Here is a 17,068-nt window from a genome sequence, read left to right on the forward strand (position 1 = left end):
GGATGAGGCAACGTGGTGCTCGCCTGCTGTTGTGTACAGGTGGTGTGAAAAAAAAAATAATAATAATAATTCTGATGGACTCCACGTCAAGACTTTCTTGATACGTAAAAAATAAAAATTGCGAAACTAAATTACAAAAGACACAAGATAAACGTATTTTAAAATTGTGAAAGACAAAGGAAAACAATCTTTATTAAGCTTCTTAGTCACAGAAATTTCACTAAAAATTTGAAGAAATTAATGGAAAAAGAAAATTATGAACCTGAACACAATCCCATGAATAACATTTCAGAATGAATTAAGGGATGGAAACATGCTCTGAATCCCGGACTGGGCAATTAGAAAACTGAACATTACAAAAATAAACTAATAAATCGATTAATTAACAGTACCATTAATTAAGATAAACAGCAGAAAGTAAAAAACAAAAACAAAAAAAAGAGAAAATTGTATTAATATTGTACTGTACAAAATATACGTAGAGAGAGAGAGAGAGAGAGAGAGAGGAGAGAGAGAGAGAGAGAGAGAGAGAGAGAGAGAGAGAGAGAGAGAGAGAGAGGAGAGAGAGAGAGAGAGAGAGAGAGAGAGAGGAGAGAGAGAGAGAGAGATAAGTTAAAGAAGGTGTCTTGGAGACAGAGAAGAAAGAAAAAATAGGAATGCAAGGACTGCATGACACATGAATATCCAAGGAGGAACACTTAAGAATTTCTGTGCAGTGCACCGCTGCATCAGGGGACCCAAGACTGTGTGACGGAAACAGAAGCGGCACGACACAGGTGATGGAGCGACATCCTCACAACAGACGGTTCAGTGCACAAACACATGTATGCAGAAATGGGTGGTTTTAAATATATGAATGTGTTACTGATGGTGGTGAGAGGGATGGATGGAATGAATGAATGCTTCATCAGAGAATCTCTTGGTGCTCACGAATCCGTGACTAATGAACTCAAAATAGGATTAATATAGGAATTTATCATTACACAGTGACATTTTTTTTTATCCCCTTTTCTCATTTATTACTCTTACAACCAGATTTCAAAATCAATAACGTTTTTCCTTTTAGTTATTAATTCCACTAGGAGTCAGATGCACTACAATTAAACTCATCACAGCGCAATTGTTGCCACACCTAAACCAACTACAAACTCAGTCAATCCAGCCTCAAGATATGCCACTAAACTCCACACTACAACATTACAACGTCTTATATCAACAAACATCATCCTTCATTGATCGTTCATACAATGACAAAACTTAAACAAGAAATCACACACGCACAAAAAAAAAAAAAAAAGACCGCGTCACTGATAATTCAAATGCCAAGGACCAAATCATGGAGATCAGCATTAGAAACTCTACCATCATAAAGACGACTCGACACTGCTTTTCACGAGAAGAAACAGACTATTGTCTACAACGTCACTAAAACTGCTGATTTTGGCAAGCTCATCAATACCAATCTATATACTCAACGGGACAAGCTGGTGTTAAAAGTAAACCACCCAAACAGTACAGATTTCACTACTAACTGCACGCACCTTTGAAATTATTATTGCTTCATAGTTTCTGTTATATTCCGTTTCCTGTGTTCAGTCGCACCCAACAAAATCTTCGTTTACTAAGTTACCCCGGCAAGAGTTTGTTAATATAGCGATACCTTGACTTCTTTCTGTATTTACTCCAAGTGCCGCGGATGTGATGAGGTAATAGGAAATGTTACTACTGATAATGATGTACATATCTATAGACAGTAAAGACAGTGAATTCTGACGCTATTTTTAAACTTTTCAAACACTAGTGGCTGTAGCAGTCCTTGAGAAAAAATGCAGCACACAACGTAGTATTGCTCCTCAAAGATATGGTATAAATTCAGACACACACGAGACATGACTTAATTCACTCAGATCGTGATGAAAATATACGAAGGACATTATACAATTGATGAAGCCTAATAGAATCATGTTGTTAGTCTATCAGCCATTGCATTCATCATCTCACCTGTCTATTCATCCATCTACATAGAGCTACTAAACTATCTATATTTATCCCGTCCATCAGTCGTCTTGTTTATGCATCTATTTCTGCCTATCTATTTATCTATCCACTTATATCTGGGGTACGCTCTGCTTTCTCCAGCCATGCCAGCCAAGGTGGATGGGTGGAGGGCCGCGAAAGGTCTCCATCTCTCTCTTTCCACGCACTCAGTCCTTGCCTCACGCCATCCGCTCATTCCTCTCACCACAAATGAACGTTTACTAAAAAGTGGTGCATAGCCAGATTGCCTCACCCTTGACGGTCGTGGCGGCAGCATTCCTTCACACAGCCGCTTAATGGAGTGGTACAGGTGTGGCTGTTGTATGATGATGTGACACTGATAATTGTCAATTTCTCTGACATGTGCAGTGACTAAGCGTTCGCTGGCTGGCCAAACAGAAACAGTGACTCGAAAAACAATCTAATAATCTAAAGTAGGTATGTTCTGGGAAGTGTTGCTGTACTGTAAACAGTGCATCGATGAACGGTTTAATCTAGGAGATCTGGGAACTTAATCGATTTTTTTTTTTTTTTTTTTGTTGTTGTTATTCCTTTCTTATCTCTGGAAGCCCCTCTTAGCTGCTCCTCCATTAAGCCTTAACTGCCGCCGCCGTTAGTGTGCTGGTCCATTTTTAGAAGTTAGTTAAATCAGCTTCCATGAATCACCGAATCATTAAACTCGAAGACCATGAAAGATTTTTCCTTGACAACCGACCCGCGAGCCAGCCAACCCAACACTTAGCTGGGGCGGCACGCAACGCACATGGGGATTTCAACGCGTATACACACACACACACACACACACACACACACACACACACACACACACACACACACAGGTTCCACATAAATTTATCGGACAGTTTATGAGTTAATTTGGGTTTTATGTTTACAAATTATCGTGCTCTCACCCCAGCCTCCCATCGCCGTTTTCTTTAGAGCCTTGCCTTGTAGTACAGCACGCCTTCCCCTTCCCCTTCCCGCACCCTGGCCGCTACACACACCCCGTGCAAAGCGTGTATAAGACCCATGAAAGCTAATACTCCTCTTACTTCTCGTACACCCAAAACACCTGCCCGGTACACCCAACGAGGTACACTCCTACACACACACACACACACACACACACACACACACACACACACACACACACACACACACACACACACACAACACACCTTTCCTTTCAAACAGTCCACTACCTGGGTTTTTGTACCTTAAAAGATGCACCTCATAATACAAGGCACCCCCTCCCCTGCCCCTGACTTGCCCTACCTGCCTCTCTCATTACACCTGTCCCATCATCCTCACTCTTGTCTCCCTCCGCTACAGAGTCGCTGCCATGCCCGTGCCTGCCTCCACCTCCCAGACTCACTCATTCACTTCCCCCACAGGTACAAGATGCTCATACACATCCGCACACATACCAACGAGCGGCCGTATGTCTGTAGTCAGTGTGAGAAGCGGTTCAGCAGACAGGAGAACCTTAGAATTCACGCCCGGACGCACACAGGTGAGGAACGCACACACCTATGCTTGTTCTTGTTCTCTATGTTAATGATTAGTGGAAGTTTATTGTCTGGTGTTGCAAAGGGAATGTCGTATACTAGATGGAGAATTAGGGAGCGAGAGAGAGAGAGAGAGAGAGAGAGAGAGAGAGAGAGAGAGAGAGAGAGAGAGAGAGAGAGAGAGAGAGAGAGAGAGAGAGAGAGAGAGAGAGAGAGAGAGAGAGACTGACTGACTGACTGACTGACTGACTGACTGACTGACTGACTGACAGACAGACAGACAGACAGACAGACAGATACATACACATACGCACACACACACACACAGTGACTGACTGACTGATTGAGTGACTGAGTGACTGACAAAATGCTGACACGGATATTGAAACATAACAAGTAGGGGCATACGAACGAGAGAGAGAGAGAGAGAGAGAGAGAGAGAGAGAGAGAGAGAGAGAGAGAGAGAGAGAGAGAGAGAGAGAGAGAGAGAGAGAGAGAGAAGGGGGACTACCGCCGTCTGAGTAGCGTGTCGCCGCCAGCACTGGGGAGGCATAATTAAGAGGCCTTATAAGGGCGGGTTACCGGGCACCTCACTGCTGTACCAGCGGCCCCAGGGGGAACACACGCTTAATTATGGCACCTGGACGGGCCTTGGCGGACGGAGGGATAGATGGAGGGCGCGGGTGATGGTGAGGAGGGTGGGCGGGCGGGCAGGAAGAAGGGAGGGAAGGGGAAAATGAGAGAGGGACGAGCAGGAGGAGGAGGAATGAGATGCTGGTAGACATAGACAGAAGGGACAGTAAAGTGGGTGGCGGAGAAAATTTGAGATAGTGTAAGGTGATGCGATGGTGAGATGTGTGTGTGTGTGTGTGTGTGTGTGTGTGTGTGTGTGTGTGTGTGTGTGTGTGTGTGTGTGTGTGTGTGTGTGAATGTATGTGTGTGTGTGTGTGTGTGTGTGTGTGTGTGAGAGAGAGAGAGAGAGAGAGAGAGAGAGAGAGAGAGAGAGAGAGAGAGAGAGAGAGAGAGAGAGAGAGAGAGAGACCATAGCATGTGAGTCAGGCTGCAGCGGCAGACGTGATGTCCCTCCGCCGCTCGGGGAAACCCTAGTCTCCCTCGCCGGTGCTCGCCGTCTCACCTGTCACCTCTCCCCGCAGGTGAGAAGCCCTACGTGTGCACAGTGCCCGGCTGCGGCAAGGCGTACTCCAACTCCTCGGACCGCTTCAAGCACACACGCACGCACTTCGTCGACAAGCCCTACGAGTGTCGCCACCCGGGCTGCGGCAAGCGCTACACTGACCCCTCCTCCCTCCGCAAGCACGTCAAGATCTACGGCCACTACCGCCGCCCGGAAGACCAGGGCGTGTCCTCCTCTTCGTCCTCAGACCTACTCGATCCCTCCATGGCGGCCTCGGCCAGGCTGGATCTCTCGCCCTCACCCTCTTCTTCCGGGTCGCCACTGGTGCCCTCACCGGTGCCCTCCACACCCTCGCCCTCATTCCTCCCGTCCACTCTCTTCCCGGGAACACACTCAGGCGCGGGTGTGGGCGTAGGCATGGGAGCTGCAGGACTCTCCTCTTGGGCACCCGTGACAGCGTGGACGGTGGCGCTGCAGCAGTACCAGGCGGGTCTGCTGTTACAGGGCGGGGCGGGACTGGCCGGGCTGGGTGGGGGCTTCCATTCACATTCTAATATGGTGGAGGAGGAGGAAGAAGACGACGATGACGAAGAGGAGGTGAGGATGGATTCCTCCGCCGCCCTGGACCTCTCCATGTGTCCGTCCCCGCTGGATTTGTCCCTCCCATCGTCCCGCTCCAAACACCAGTAACGCCGCGGCCTTCACCACCAGTGCCAGCCATTAGTGCCAGGGAGACAACCAGGTGCCAAATATGACTTAGGGCTGAAATCAGAGTTCCCCGTCGTGCCTTACGTCTCTCGACTCGTGCCCAGGCGGTGAAGCGTCGGGCAATCGGGAACCCAACGAGGAACACAACATTCTCCTCAATCTTCCATCCTGTCGCATTCTCAGCGCCTCCGGAGTGCCTTAGTCCACTGTCTGTGATAACAGGAGTCGGCCAGCCCCACACAGCCTCCCCGCAGCACCTCAACATGGAATCACAGTAAACGCTTGTGATATATTTTGCACTCTATATTTTTCTTTTTTCTTTCTTTCTTTTCAAATTTTGAGCGTTGCGTCGTGGAGTTGAGTGGCTAAGGAACACCCGTCTGTCTACCTCTTAACCTTGTCCGATGTGTATTGTCAATATCTTCCGTCTACTCTTCAACAACTTGAGGCGTGCCCATACATGTTTTACACAGCGTGTGTCTGTTCGCCCGTCTGTCTGTTGGTAGTCTTCCTCCCCGCCGTGATCAGACACAGATCTGTAAATAGTGACTTAAATAATCTTCCAAATTATTTTTAGGGAAATAAAACCAATGTGATATGGAATGTCTTCCCTCGCCACACTGCTGCCAACCGGCGTGTGAGGGCAGCACCGAGATGACTTGGTGCGCCTCTGCCGCCGAGGGTGGTGAGTGGTGTGGCTGGCAGTGTGTCTGCGCTAGGCAGGCGGCGAGGCCAAACGCGCCCTTATGAGATTCTAGCGTCAGTCTTAACAAACTGCACCTTAATGAATCTAATTTGCATTAACATATTAACACCTTTACCACAAAGAGCAAAGATCTTTTAATGATAAGCTACTATATTAGTTCCTTCCTTCAATGAAGGAGGGAGCTAAGAAACAACAAATTGACATAGCAAGCAGTCCTTGGCCAAGATTTGATCTGTACATACCATTTCCTGACCGAGACACAGGCAACTGACACAGGCAGAGCAATATCAAACTGGTTAGTGATGCGGACAATACACTGCACGCCGTAGCAAGCCGCCACCAGGGCTGCGCCGCCCCCCACGGCCTGCCAGCGCTGAGAGGTGGGCGGCCTCGCTGTGCCTTAGTCTTGGCCTAAACTTAGTGACATTCGCATAGATTTTCAAATACTGAGCCTTGCATTTTCCTAAATTGAAAAAAAAAAAATCTAAGTAAATATTTAAATAGTAATAAGGGAATAAAATTGTAATATATTTGGCAAGACGCGAGGGCGCAGCTCCCCTGGTGGTCCTCTCAACAGTATTATAGCCACCCACCACTTGGGTGTTCCTGTTGCTGCTGCTGTTGCATATATCAAACTCCATAACATTAATATTATACTCCCGAGCAGCAGTAACACCTCCCAAGCTTACTATATAGTTATCCCTTTAAACTTCCCATCTTCACACATCCATTTTCTGTTAACGCAGTACCTGAGACTTCATCATATTTCAGGTTTTAGACGATGAAAATAGATGCTTATTATTGTGTCCTTAATTTCCCGGTGGCCGATTAACCCTACACTTAGCTAAACACTGCAGCCTTTGCCACCTCATCAGAAGAGGTAACACGCAGGCGAGGCAGCAGGGAGGCGCCTCTTGATGCCTCGTAATGGGTATTTGAGATGGTTGGCGCCTATATTTATCGCGTTCTTTTATTACTCTGCAATATATATAATGTTTATAGAGTCTGTACCAGTATAGTGTGGCGGGGGCCGGTGACTGGCTGGCGGGGAATTGGTTGTGTGTGTGTGTGTGTGTGTGCGTGTGCGTGTGTGTGTGTGTGTGTGTGTGTTTGCTGTCACTTTCTCCCCAGCCATGCTCCCGGTGGTCTAGTCATTAGAACTTTTATACTGCTTTCAATAAACTTCATCTTGATATGTGACTGTTTTTCCCTCCTCAGTCTTTGGATATTGGTGGGAGGCGGGATTATAAACACACAAACGCATGTATTTATCACGAAAACATACATGTAGACACTGATTGTTACTTCACTCCTTCCCTAAAACGCTTTTTCCCTCAAGTTCCTCTCTCGTTCACCCTCGCCTCACTTTTCATAGTTGCAGAACAACCTTCTCTCCCACGCACACACCACCATCACGATCCACACGCGTGATACCTAATTATCATCATGTGCCTCGGGTTAGTACAGCCTTGCGTTCCTCATTTAACACTTCACTACATAAAAAATACCGATCCTTGATCTCCTGCGGACTAGAGATGCCTAAAGCGCAATACATGCGAGTACACATTATCAGATCCATTAATAATATTCTTTGACTCTTCCCCTCCACGTTGTCATTTGATGGATAAGACGCAACGCCACCCGATTCAAGAAACTGGTGTTATTTCAACGAATGGTAAAACAGGAAAACTTATCTACTGAATGATGAGGTTATAAACTATAAACTGTAAGTGACTATGTTTGAAATGATGGACAGAGTTAGATGGAAGAGAATTGATCGAAAAGACAGAAGTAAACATATGATACAACAACAACAACAACAACAACAACAGCAACAACAAGACCTCCTTGTGTCGCCTGAACTTTGATCCCTCCATTCACATGAGGTGAGCCAAGGCTAAGGCCAAGGTAACCATTGGCGAAGACGATGACTGGCACAGATAAGAGATAGAAGCCTCGGAGCGTATGCATAGCGTCTTTTTTTTTTTTTCAGAGAGAGAGAGAGAGAGAGAGAGAGAGAGAGAGAGAGAGAGAGAGAGAGAGAGAGAGAGAGAGAGACTTAACTTTACAATGAATCGTCCCAACATTGTCATCCAATCTTAAGACAAGATCTCAAGACAATGGAAAGCTGACCTGTTGCCCTGTGTGCCAATTATAGGTCTTATCTACGAGTCTTTGCCTCCGAGATAATATTAAATAGGCCTCCTTTTTTTTCTATCTTTTTTTTTTTCTTTTCCTTTTCTATGGATTTTTGACATCGAAATTTTTGCTCTCCACAGTAACTCACTCTCTCTCTCTCTCTCTCTCTCTCTCTCTCTCTCTCTGCATTTCATCTTCTCTTTTTTACCTGGCAACACTGTCTGAGATCCCTATCTTGTGTTATCTCCCCAGGACAGTCAAGGTCTCCCCCGCCTGTCGCTACGGTCAATAGTCTCGGTATCGGAAGCAGCCACACTACGGGAAATATTTGAGACACTTCACACAGGTATAGCTCGGCACACATTTTAACATATCCTCGCCAGACGTACGATTCAGATGCTGCATTTTAAAACACTGGTTTAAGTCAACGCACAGGACAAGAAGCTTACGAATGGCACTTACTGAGTACTTAAATAACGTCCTGTCTCACTGAAATCGTATGAGCTTCCCGCTTGTGACTGCAGTACCATAAGGTTTCCATGTACTGGCAGCCGAGATAAACACATCCCAGCTGGTCGTAGGCTCGGCTCGGAGCAGCGCCCTTAGCCTCTCTCAGGGAGGAGCTGGTGAATGCTAGACGCCTTTCCCTCTTCTCCCGCCACGCCAAGAGATAGGAAAGTCAGCGCTCGGTAAAATCTTATTGATATTCACAGTTCCAGGTTAATATTTACTTGTTTCTTATATAAACTGCTGGATTATAATAATTGTGAGGTAGCGAAAGATTATGATGCAGCAGTGACCTGAAATTAGGGGCACTTTTTGGGTTTTTTGAAGTTTGGTGTTTGATTGAACTTCAGAGGTGGTGGATGAAGATACGTAGTCATGTTACGGTTGTTAATGGCAGTAGTAGTGGTAGTAGTGGTGGTGATAGTAGTAGTTGTAGTAGTAGTAGTAGTAGTTTTCCAAAGTCCCACACGTTATCTGATGGAGCTAAATAATAATTACTGTAACACTATTATTATTATTATTATTATTATTATTATTATTATTATTATTATTATTATTATTATTACTATGTCACTTATGTTTACCTATTATTATTATTATTATTATTATTATTATTATTATTATTATTATTATTATTATTATTATTACAGGTGTGGTAAGAGAGAGAATGGGATGAGCTGATGGAGGCTTGTAATTCTAAAGATGACATGCATAAATACATAGTTATTCCTTACACTGCCCATAAATATTCAGAGATATTCTTAACATTAGATGCATCATCATGACATAGCTACACAATTGTATAATTGACTGTTTTTAAGGCAGAGGCTGGTGAGCAATGTGAGTGACAATGTGGTTACAAATTTATACATATATCACAAAAAAAAAGTTTGCTAAAATTAATGTGTAATGTCCCAACTGCCAAAATCCTTGCAGCCATCTTCATAATTCATCATTTCCTTGTGTGTTAGCACCATTTTATAATAGCATGGCCACAACAACTGATGAAACTATTAAACTAACAAGTAGTGTAAACCTTATAATCTTTTCCATTCATTTTATCCAGAAACTACTCCACAGGAACAACCACAAGTTACATACACACACACACACACACACACACACACACACACACACACACACACACACACACACACACACACACATACACACACACACACACACACACTGCTCTGACACCTCTTTGCCTGCACAGGTGTAGTGGCTGAGCAGCAAGACACGCCATCATGCCCCACCCACAGGACCTGGAGGGCTTTGGGGTGGAGATTGAGAACTACACCTTCAAAGATGTGAGTGGTCAACAGCAGGTGGAGTAATGCCATCCCCTGCCATCACAAAAACATTGAAGAATTGATCAGAAGGTGGACCAAACTGGCCATGAGAGGATGTCATTTGGAATTAATCTTTTACTGTTTGTCTATCTTTCCAGTTATTATCTACAACTTTTTTAAGGTTTATTTTTTTTACTACAGTTCTAAAAAAGTACTTCTGTAGTTTAGCAAAGATGAAATTAACCACATATTCTTTTATGAGAGCTACACCTTCAAAGATGTAAGTGATTTATGGCAGGGAGTGAAAGGCCCATCCCTTGCCATCACAGGAACAATGAAAAAATTATTGGAAGGTGGAATAAACTGGCCATCTTTTCTACTAGTACTGTCTCTTAAAAAAATGTTCTTTTGTAGCTTGGCAAAGGTAATTAACCATTTATGTTTAAGGATGATTAATTGCAGAATAAATTATACATATAGCCTATAGATGTATTCACACAATTACTTTTCCCACAGAGACTAGACTGGCTTTTCCATGTGAACTCCCCAAGTGAGATATTCAAGGCCCAGCCCACCTACTTCCTCTCTGAGTGGTCCTTTGTCATCATCGCCTTCGTCTCCCTCATCCATGGTGACTCAGTGTTCACCTTTACTGTATCACCATCCATAACCATATCATCACTGTTATGATTTCCAACAGCAGTATTTATCTTCACCCTGCTATTCATACTATTATAATTTTCATCATCATTTGCTTTCTTAAAAATATCATTAGTATTCTCTTTTACAATGCCAGGAGTAGGCACGCATTTTTTGTGTATGAAGAAGGGAGTTGTGGTTAAGTGAAGTCACAGGGTCTAGTTTACAGGCTGTGATTCACTGCTTCCTAGACATCATCTCTCTACCCTTTTCTTGGTCTTCCCATCACTGTGTCATCTGCTCGGGATCTTTACATGTAATGCATTTAATCATTCTCTCTGTCTCCAGGAAATGTCTTTTATAGATCAACTAACTTTATGCAGTCTCTTTATTTTCTCATGTTCTTATGTTCTATATTACCACACCACTATGACTCTCTGGTCTGCTTTTCTCCAGCAAGATACACTGGTTTCCTCACATCTCAAGACCTCACTATTCCACTCCCTTTGAAACTTTCTTGCACTTGAAATTATTCTAAAGCACTCCATTTACAATACTTCTATAATTTTCCTTGATCTTGCATTCATCATTGGACTATCACAGCCATGGAAAAATGGTTGCTAATTCCCATTTCTGCTTCCAAAGATAGATGTCTCTTTCTCCAAACTCTCCTAAGGGATCCCAAAACCTACAAATCCTTCCCAGTGCAGGTCTTGCACAGTGACTCATCCTTGCCTCCATAAACACCCTGCCTCAGTATATCAAAACTCTCCCACTTGTTCCAGTCTCCAACCATTCAGAACTATATCAGCAGCATATCCACTCTCAGCTTTCTGATCAGCCATTATCACTTGTTCTATTCTCTCATTATTCAGAACTATATCAGCACCATCACATTCATTCACAGCTTTCTGACTTGCCAACATCACTTTCCTGCTTCTCCCTACAGCCTTCATTGTGGGTGGCCGCTGGAAGTACATGTGGCTGGGCTGCTACCTGCATGGCCTCACCACAGAGATGGTGTCCTTTTGGATGCCGGACATTGACAACTACTGGCACTCTCAGACCACAGTCATAATGCTGGGCCGACGCCTGCCATTCCACATCCCTCTCATCTGTAAGTACTTCTGTCCTGATGTCACAGGATTTTCTTACTCTGAAAGCTTTGCAAGTTAGACTGTTGTACTGTCAGTCTCAAGTATCATCATTAGACTGTTAAGTAGGCCTTATTTCTTCTCACATTTGCAAGGAACAATTACCTAGTTAGTTTGTGAACCAGTGCTGCAGTGTTCTACAGGAAAGGTTCTTGAGGGGGTGGGGATGTTTAATGATAATGGCCTCTGTATATGTCTCACCTTCAGTTGCCCAGTCTTTCTACAAAATTTACCAAACACAGTATTGAATTATATGAATCATTTAAGTTCCCATTAGCTAATAAGCACCAACAAAAGTATGTACCACATTGTCCCTTACCCTGCAGTGCATCAAAAGCCACTGATGATGGTAATAATGGTGTTGATATGCTGCACTCATAAAGTAATGAGTTTCTGCATCCAGATGCTCAATGGTCACTATTGTAGGCACTGTTCATTGTTCATTGTTCATTGTGACAAGTGCTTTATTTCATCTTGAGTGGATTTAGCATCACTAAGTAACATTTTATGCAAGTCATGGCTTTATTCAAGTATATTTAGAATGTATGAAATCTTATTCACATATGAGTCAGTAGTTATGATGACTAGTGTGTGTGTGTGTGATTCACCTACGGTCGTCTGCTGGCCACCCAGCCAGCCGTTCCCCTACAGAAAGAGCTCAGAGCTCATAGGGACTGCTCTTCGGGTAGGACTGAGACCAATGACACACCACACACCGGGACAGTGAGGTCACAACCCCTCGGGTTACATCCCGTACCTACTTGCTGCTAGGTGAACAGAGGCTACACATTAAGAGGCTCGCCCATTTGCCTCGCCGCACCCAGGATTCAAACCCGGGCCTTCTTGGTTGTGAGCCAAGCGTGCTAACCACTACACTTTGTGTGTGTGTGTGTGTGTGTGTGTGTGTGTGTGTGTGTGTGTGTGTGTGTGTGTTCATTTCTCTTTCTCAATGAGCTATCTCTCCCACCAGATCCGTCCTTCATGTACAACGCAGCCTACATGGTGGCCCATGCCAAACTGCCTCGATGGGCTGAGCCAATGGCAGGTGTGTTGGCCTGGGCCTCCAGCCTCACATATTGTGTTGCTGGCTGCTGACCTGCAGCATCTAGGCATCTGTTCCTTACAATAAAGTATTTAAGGTTATAATATATTTCCATTTTAAAGGTTTCAGCTTCTTTTCAATGCTGTGCTGTATGTCACTTTTTGAAATGCCACCTTTTACCTTAGTTTCCTTTTACAACTCTTCATTTACAGTAAAGCTTTGTATGAATACATATGGAAGTAAGACCTAATGCATATATTCTTCATTACTATTTAATCTCTTTCAATGCCCTTTCCTTTCCTTATCCTTGCCTCTAACAATGCATGAAATTAACTTATGAATGATTCATTTCAGTAATTTTTCTGATAAAAGACAATTCTGTAATTATGAATAAGTTTAAGTAAAATGTTTTGCATGTATATTCACATATCTATTGTCTATTTTGTTATGCTTCATTTTCCCTTACAATCTTTGTGGTGAGGTGAACATGATGGAAGAATATTCACCTCCAGATCTGCTCTTCTTGTTTCTTTTAGCTCCCTTATTTCTTTATAAAAGTCTTATTTCCTTCTCTCTTTGTACTAATACAATGCATGGATGGTCTTCCTTTGATCAACTTGTCTTCCTATAGAATACATACATACATATGTTAATAAAAGTTATTTTAAAGTCTTTTCAGTGAGTAGGTGCCAAGTTTTAACCACTCATGGCTGAGAATCATTCATGTCTTCAATAGTTTTATCTGTTAGAATATAAGATAGTTTTTGGTTAATTAGTCATTAATCATTCTTTAATTCCAACAAGACCTCATGATTGGAGTGCTGATTTCCTTATCTGTCACCCATGCCTCACATTAAAACTTAGGTCTTTCACTTGTCTCACTACTCTGTAAACACCATGTCATCTTCCCACATGTCACGCAGCTTTAAAAGATAGGCAAAAACTCACCTGTTTACCTATTTACAGCTGGACTAGTGGAGGTGCTTATTGATATACCATATGACATCATGGCAGTCAAGTTTGTGCACTGGACTTGGCACGACACTGACCCCAACATCTATGACCGACATTACTGGGTTCCTTGGAACTCCTACTACTTCCACCTCACATTTGGCACGGCCTTCAACTTTGCTCTCCACTTCTGGCGCCGCAAGATCACTGGCAGTGATGACAAGGAATATGTATCGAGGTATCTCTGACGGTGGCGTGGTGACAATGTGTACTTCTGCTTGCCTGATAATAGTCTCTTAACCCTTTGACTGCTATTTGGTATATCTTTCCTTCATTGCTAATCCCTCTGATATATCTTTACTTGTTCTATAGCCACATTCAATCTTTAAACTGGGTAGAAATTGCAAAAGCTATTCCTTTTCTTGTGGATGCTTAAAAAGATTTCATGCATTGCTTTTGGTGTTGTTAATTGTCTTGTATTGCAGTGAAAGGATTAATTCACTCTCACATATTAAAATATTTTCATGACATAGCTTTTATTTTACAAGTATGCAAGGTTTTGTAGTAGTTTTCCAGAGGTCTAAAACTCATTTTTATAGCAAGGTGATTGGTCAGTATTGCTTTTTTTCACTCATTTATGCAATAAACTAAAGTCAGTAAAGATAATTAAATATGTTTTCATTTATTAATCTTTAAGAAATCAACTAAGCACAAAGTAGAGCTGATGAATATCTTGCTCTAAGATTCCCATGTGTTTCAGCCCTGGCAAGGAGGTGTTGTGTGCTGCACTGGCCGGCCTGTGTGGCATGCCAGGGGGAGTGCTGCAGTTTCTCTTTCTCTACCACCCCCTCCATGATTCTTTCGGCATTCACACTGAGAATTGCGTCATCACTATCTTGGTTGTCTACTTCTTGATTGTGTGGACAGCTGACCGAGCTCCGGGGCTGTCAGCTCGCAGGCACAAAGGTTACACTTCTCTCTCCTCTGCTGTGTTTTCTTTTGTTATTCTATTTTATTTCTAATGTATGATCAATTTTATTTTGTCAGTGTGTTTCATCTTGTTTACCATCCATTATTTCTATCTTTTTGTCATTATTTATTAATAATTTTTCAAGATTGCATTTAATATTGATTTAACTTATTTTCTTTAATTTTCCAAAACTAAAGCTAATACTTTTAAACTGTCTATTTCTGATGTAGGACCACTTTTTGCATCTTAATAACTAAGGTGTCTATTTAGTACTTTAGTGCTTTTCCTGCATTAATGAGTGATCCATCAAAGCTCACTGGTGATCTGTTTGTATTCATTGTACTGATTTGTAAGGCAAGCTGCCACTTAGTTGTGAATCAGGTAGTCTTTCTGGTTTCTTCCATCCTTATCTAGTGGTTATGATCCCTGCTACTCTCACTTGAACAGTGATCACAGTCATGGTTTTTCAGTTACTCTGCCCTTCAGCATAGCTTGCAAGATGCATTAATTTCCATAGTTTTCAAGACATAATTTAAAGGGTAAAACTAAATGAGGGAAATAGAAAAAAAAAAAAAATGCTTATGATCTTGTATAAAGTTTCAAAGTTAATACAGTGTTTGAGTTTCACAACCTAAATTTGTGTCTTCTCTATGAGCTTAATTAAAATTTTTTTTGTCTTATTTATCTATTGTTTAAATACTTTTTTGGCAATTTCTCATTTTCCTTGTGTTGTAATGTTCTTGTTACTTTTGCTTTTACTTGAGTTCATCCAGCACACAGATATTGGCACATGTGGCTCACTGGTCTCTCTTGCACCCACAGCTGAGCGCCTGCACTGGTCTGTGGTGCTGGTGGTGTTCAACATGGTGCTCCACTACGGGCTGTACTTTGGCATGGCACTCTTTGGCTCTCCTGAGAGTGAGGTCTCCATTGGTCTACATGAGCGCACAGGTCCTTGTGATGAGAAGACCAAGGTGTACACTGCCATAGGAGGGGTGAGTTCTTGCTTTGGCATGACTCATTTTGTAGCAATGGATTTGTTTGTCACTTCCAAAGCTTTATACATTCAAACCAGTAAGCTGCAGGTATTTATCAATGGTAAACCTTGACAAAATTGCACTGAATTGTGCTCCACTTAATATGAGTTTTCTATTTCTATTCTGTTGCCTGCACATAAAACAACAGTATATTCGTGGTAGAGTTAACTGACCAATCACAGCAGAAAATGTTATGATGGAGTGATCATATAAAAAAGGATAGAGAAGAGTGATTGATGAAGAAAACTGGATGCGACATGAAAGTGTAAGGCTAAAGGGAAGACCATGAATGAATTAGATGGACAGAATGAAGAGTGGTAGATACAAGATGATTGTCTAGAGTAAAGAAGGATTGTTGCAGAAATAACAGGGATGAGAGGAAAACAATTGTGAATGCCTAAATTAAAAGTTCTCTCACATCCGTCCCACACCTGCCTCATTTTTCAGTCAAATTAACATGTCTGACACTCTACATGCTTAAAATCAAACTAGCACAGTCTTTCAATATCTCAGTTTTGCCATTACAACCTTTCTCCTCAGGTGCTGGAAAGGAGGACCTACCTCTGCACTAGTGACTATGATGAGGGCTACTTTGACTTCCACTGCCTGCCGGGAGGGAAGCCAGTGAGCGATGGCAAGGAGTGGTACACTATCTGTGGCACACCTTTCCCTAACCAGGCAGAGTACATATCAGTCATCGCTCTGGTGTGCACACTGGCTGCTTTTGTGTTCTATAATCTGCTGGCTTGCAGTTCTCGCACACTGTACTACCGCAAAACAATCCTAAAGAAGAAGAAAACCAAGTGAGGTCTTCTAGAATGTGTTTGTGGTTATATCACATACACTCCAATATCAAAGAAAATCTGGTGAGATTCTTTTCACATACAGCACACTGTTAAGACTATGTGCAATACTTCTTTAATATATTACATAAACATACATAACATCTTTCTTTTATGATGGGTTGAAATACATTCTATGTTGTACCTTTTCAACAATTTATGGAATTTTATAAAGTTTTAGATATTGAAACCTGCTATTTTCTTTTTATATGCCTTGCACAGTTTTTAGCACACTCCCCACATATTAGTGCAGATCATCAGGTTGTATCTATGAAAGACAACATTCAGTGAAGCTGGTCAAATGAATATTCATAAGGCTTCTGGTTGGAGCAAAATGGCTGATCTTGCCAAGCTTAGAGTGTGATGGTTGCCACAATGTTGCATCTCTAGCTGTCTTCTAC

The 17,068-nt window shown here is 42.7% G+C and overlaps 2 protein-coding genes and 1 long non-coding RNA gene across 15 annotated transcripts in view; 2 read left to right on the forward strand and 1 right to left on the reverse strand.

Moving 5' to 3' along the window:
- Positions 1-7,287, forward strand: part of LOC135104327 (zinc finger protein GLIS2-like) — a 32,747-nt gene extending 25,460 nt beyond the window's left edge. For all 3 annotated transcript variants that reach the window (XM_064011600.1, XM_064011601.1, XM_064011599.1), the window contains exons 4-5: positions 3,432-3,550; positions 4,700-7,287. In XM_064011600.1, coding sequence (XP_063867670.1) covers positions 3,432-3,550; positions 4,700-5,370 — 790 coding nt within the window. In that variant the 3' untranslated portion in view covers positions 5,371-7,287. The remainder of the gene's footprint in view (positions 1-3,431; positions 3,551-4,699) is intronic.
- Positions 1-17,068, reverse strand: part of LOC135104328 (uncharacterized) — a 237,173-nt gene that overhangs the window by 64,633 nt on the left and 155,472 nt on the right. The window lies entirely within an intron of this gene.
- On the forward strand, positions 8,514-16,857 carry LOC135104324 (uncharacterized). 3 transcript variants are annotated; one of them, XM_064011597.1, is made up of 9 exons: positions 8,514-8,579; positions 9,957-10,050; positions 10,549-10,663; positions 11,621-11,788; positions 12,796-12,870; positions 13,834-14,056; positions 14,579-14,784; positions 15,611-15,783; positions 16,366-16,857. In XM_064011597.1, exons 2-9 carry the CDS (start codon positions 9,988-9,990, stop codon positions 16,630-16,632), a joined length of 1,290 nt encoding a protein of 429 aa, XP_063867667.1. In that variant the 5' UTR covers positions 8,514-8,579; positions 9,957-9,987; the 3' UTR covers positions 16,633-16,857. The 3 variants fall into 3 exon arrangements, with proteins under 3 accessions (XP_063867667.1, XP_063867665.1, XP_063867666.1); XM_064011595.1 differs by lacking the exon at positions 8,514-8,579 and adding an exon at positions 8,784-8,922; XM_064011596.1 differs by lacking the exon at positions 8,514-8,579 and adding an exon at positions 8,796-8,952.

This window comes from Scylla paramamosain, chromosome 10 (genome assembly GCF_035594125.1).
Source record: "Scylla paramamosain isolate STU-SP2022 chromosome 10, ASM3559412v1, whole genome shotgun sequence".
In the NCBI taxonomy this organism is placed as follows: Eukaryota; Metazoa; Arthropoda; class Malacostraca; order Decapoda; family Portunidae; genus Scylla; species Scylla paramamosain.

Excerpts from the sequence above, each read along its gene's own strand:
- LOC135104324 (XM_064011597.1), top strand. The coding sequence starts at position 9,988 with ATGCCCCACCCACAGGACCTGGAGGGCTTTGGGGTGGAGATTGAGAAC. Across the intron at positions 12,871-13,833 it reads ATGGGCTGAGCCAATGGCAG|CTGGACTAGTGGAGGTGCTT; the intron begins GTGTGTTGGCCT and ends ACCTATTTACAG. Across the intron at positions 14,057-14,578 it reads GACAAGGAATATGTATCGAG|CCCTGGCAAGGAGGTGTTGT; the intron begins GTATCTCTGACG and ends CATGTGTTTCAG.